Source organism: Buceros rhinoceros, unplaced genomic scaffold, assembly GCF_000710305.1.
Source record: "Buceros rhinoceros silvestris isolate BGI_N320 unplaced genomic scaffold, ASM71030v1 scaffold30882, whole genome shotgun sequence".
NCBI lineage: Eukaryota > Metazoa > Chordata > Aves > Bucerotiformes > Bucerotidae > Buceros > Buceros rhinoceros.
Window position 1 is genome coordinate 8,265 of NW_010397634.1, and position 272 is coordinate 8,536.

Genomic DNA, 272 nt, shown 5'->3' on the forward strand with positions numbered 1-272 from the left:
GGCCGTCCCAACCCCTCTCTCTGGCTGTCTCCCTCCAGGCTTGGCTGACAGAGATTCACGAATATGCGCAGCAAGACGTGGTCCTCATGTTACTGGGAAACAAGGTGAGCCCGACCCAGCTTTGCCGGGGCCTTCTCTTCCTCCCGATGGTCCCACGGGCAGGGGAGCCTGCGAGGGTGTAAGGGGACATGGGGGTTGCCTCTGGTGACCCTCCGAACCACCCCCAATTGCTCTTTGTGGGTCCCGTCGCAGGTGGACTCAGCCCAGGACAG

The 272-nt window shown here is 62.5% G+C and overlaps 1 protein-coding gene across 1 annotated transcript in view; it reads left to right on the forward strand.

Annotated features, from left to right (window-relative positions):
- LOC104502371 (ras-related protein Rab-26-like) overlaps nt 1-270 on the forward strand; it is a gene marked incomplete at both ends in the record, with an annotated part of 3,988 nt that extends 3,718 nt beyond the window's left edge. Inside the window, 2 exons of the mRNA XM_010146336.1 lie at nt 39-104; nt 253-270. Of these exons, the coding sequence (XP_010144638.1) occupies nt 39-104; nt 253-270 (84 nt within the window). The remainder of the gene's footprint in view (nt 1-38; nt 105-252) is intronic.
- Between the last annotated feature and the right edge of the window lie 2 nt (nt 271-272).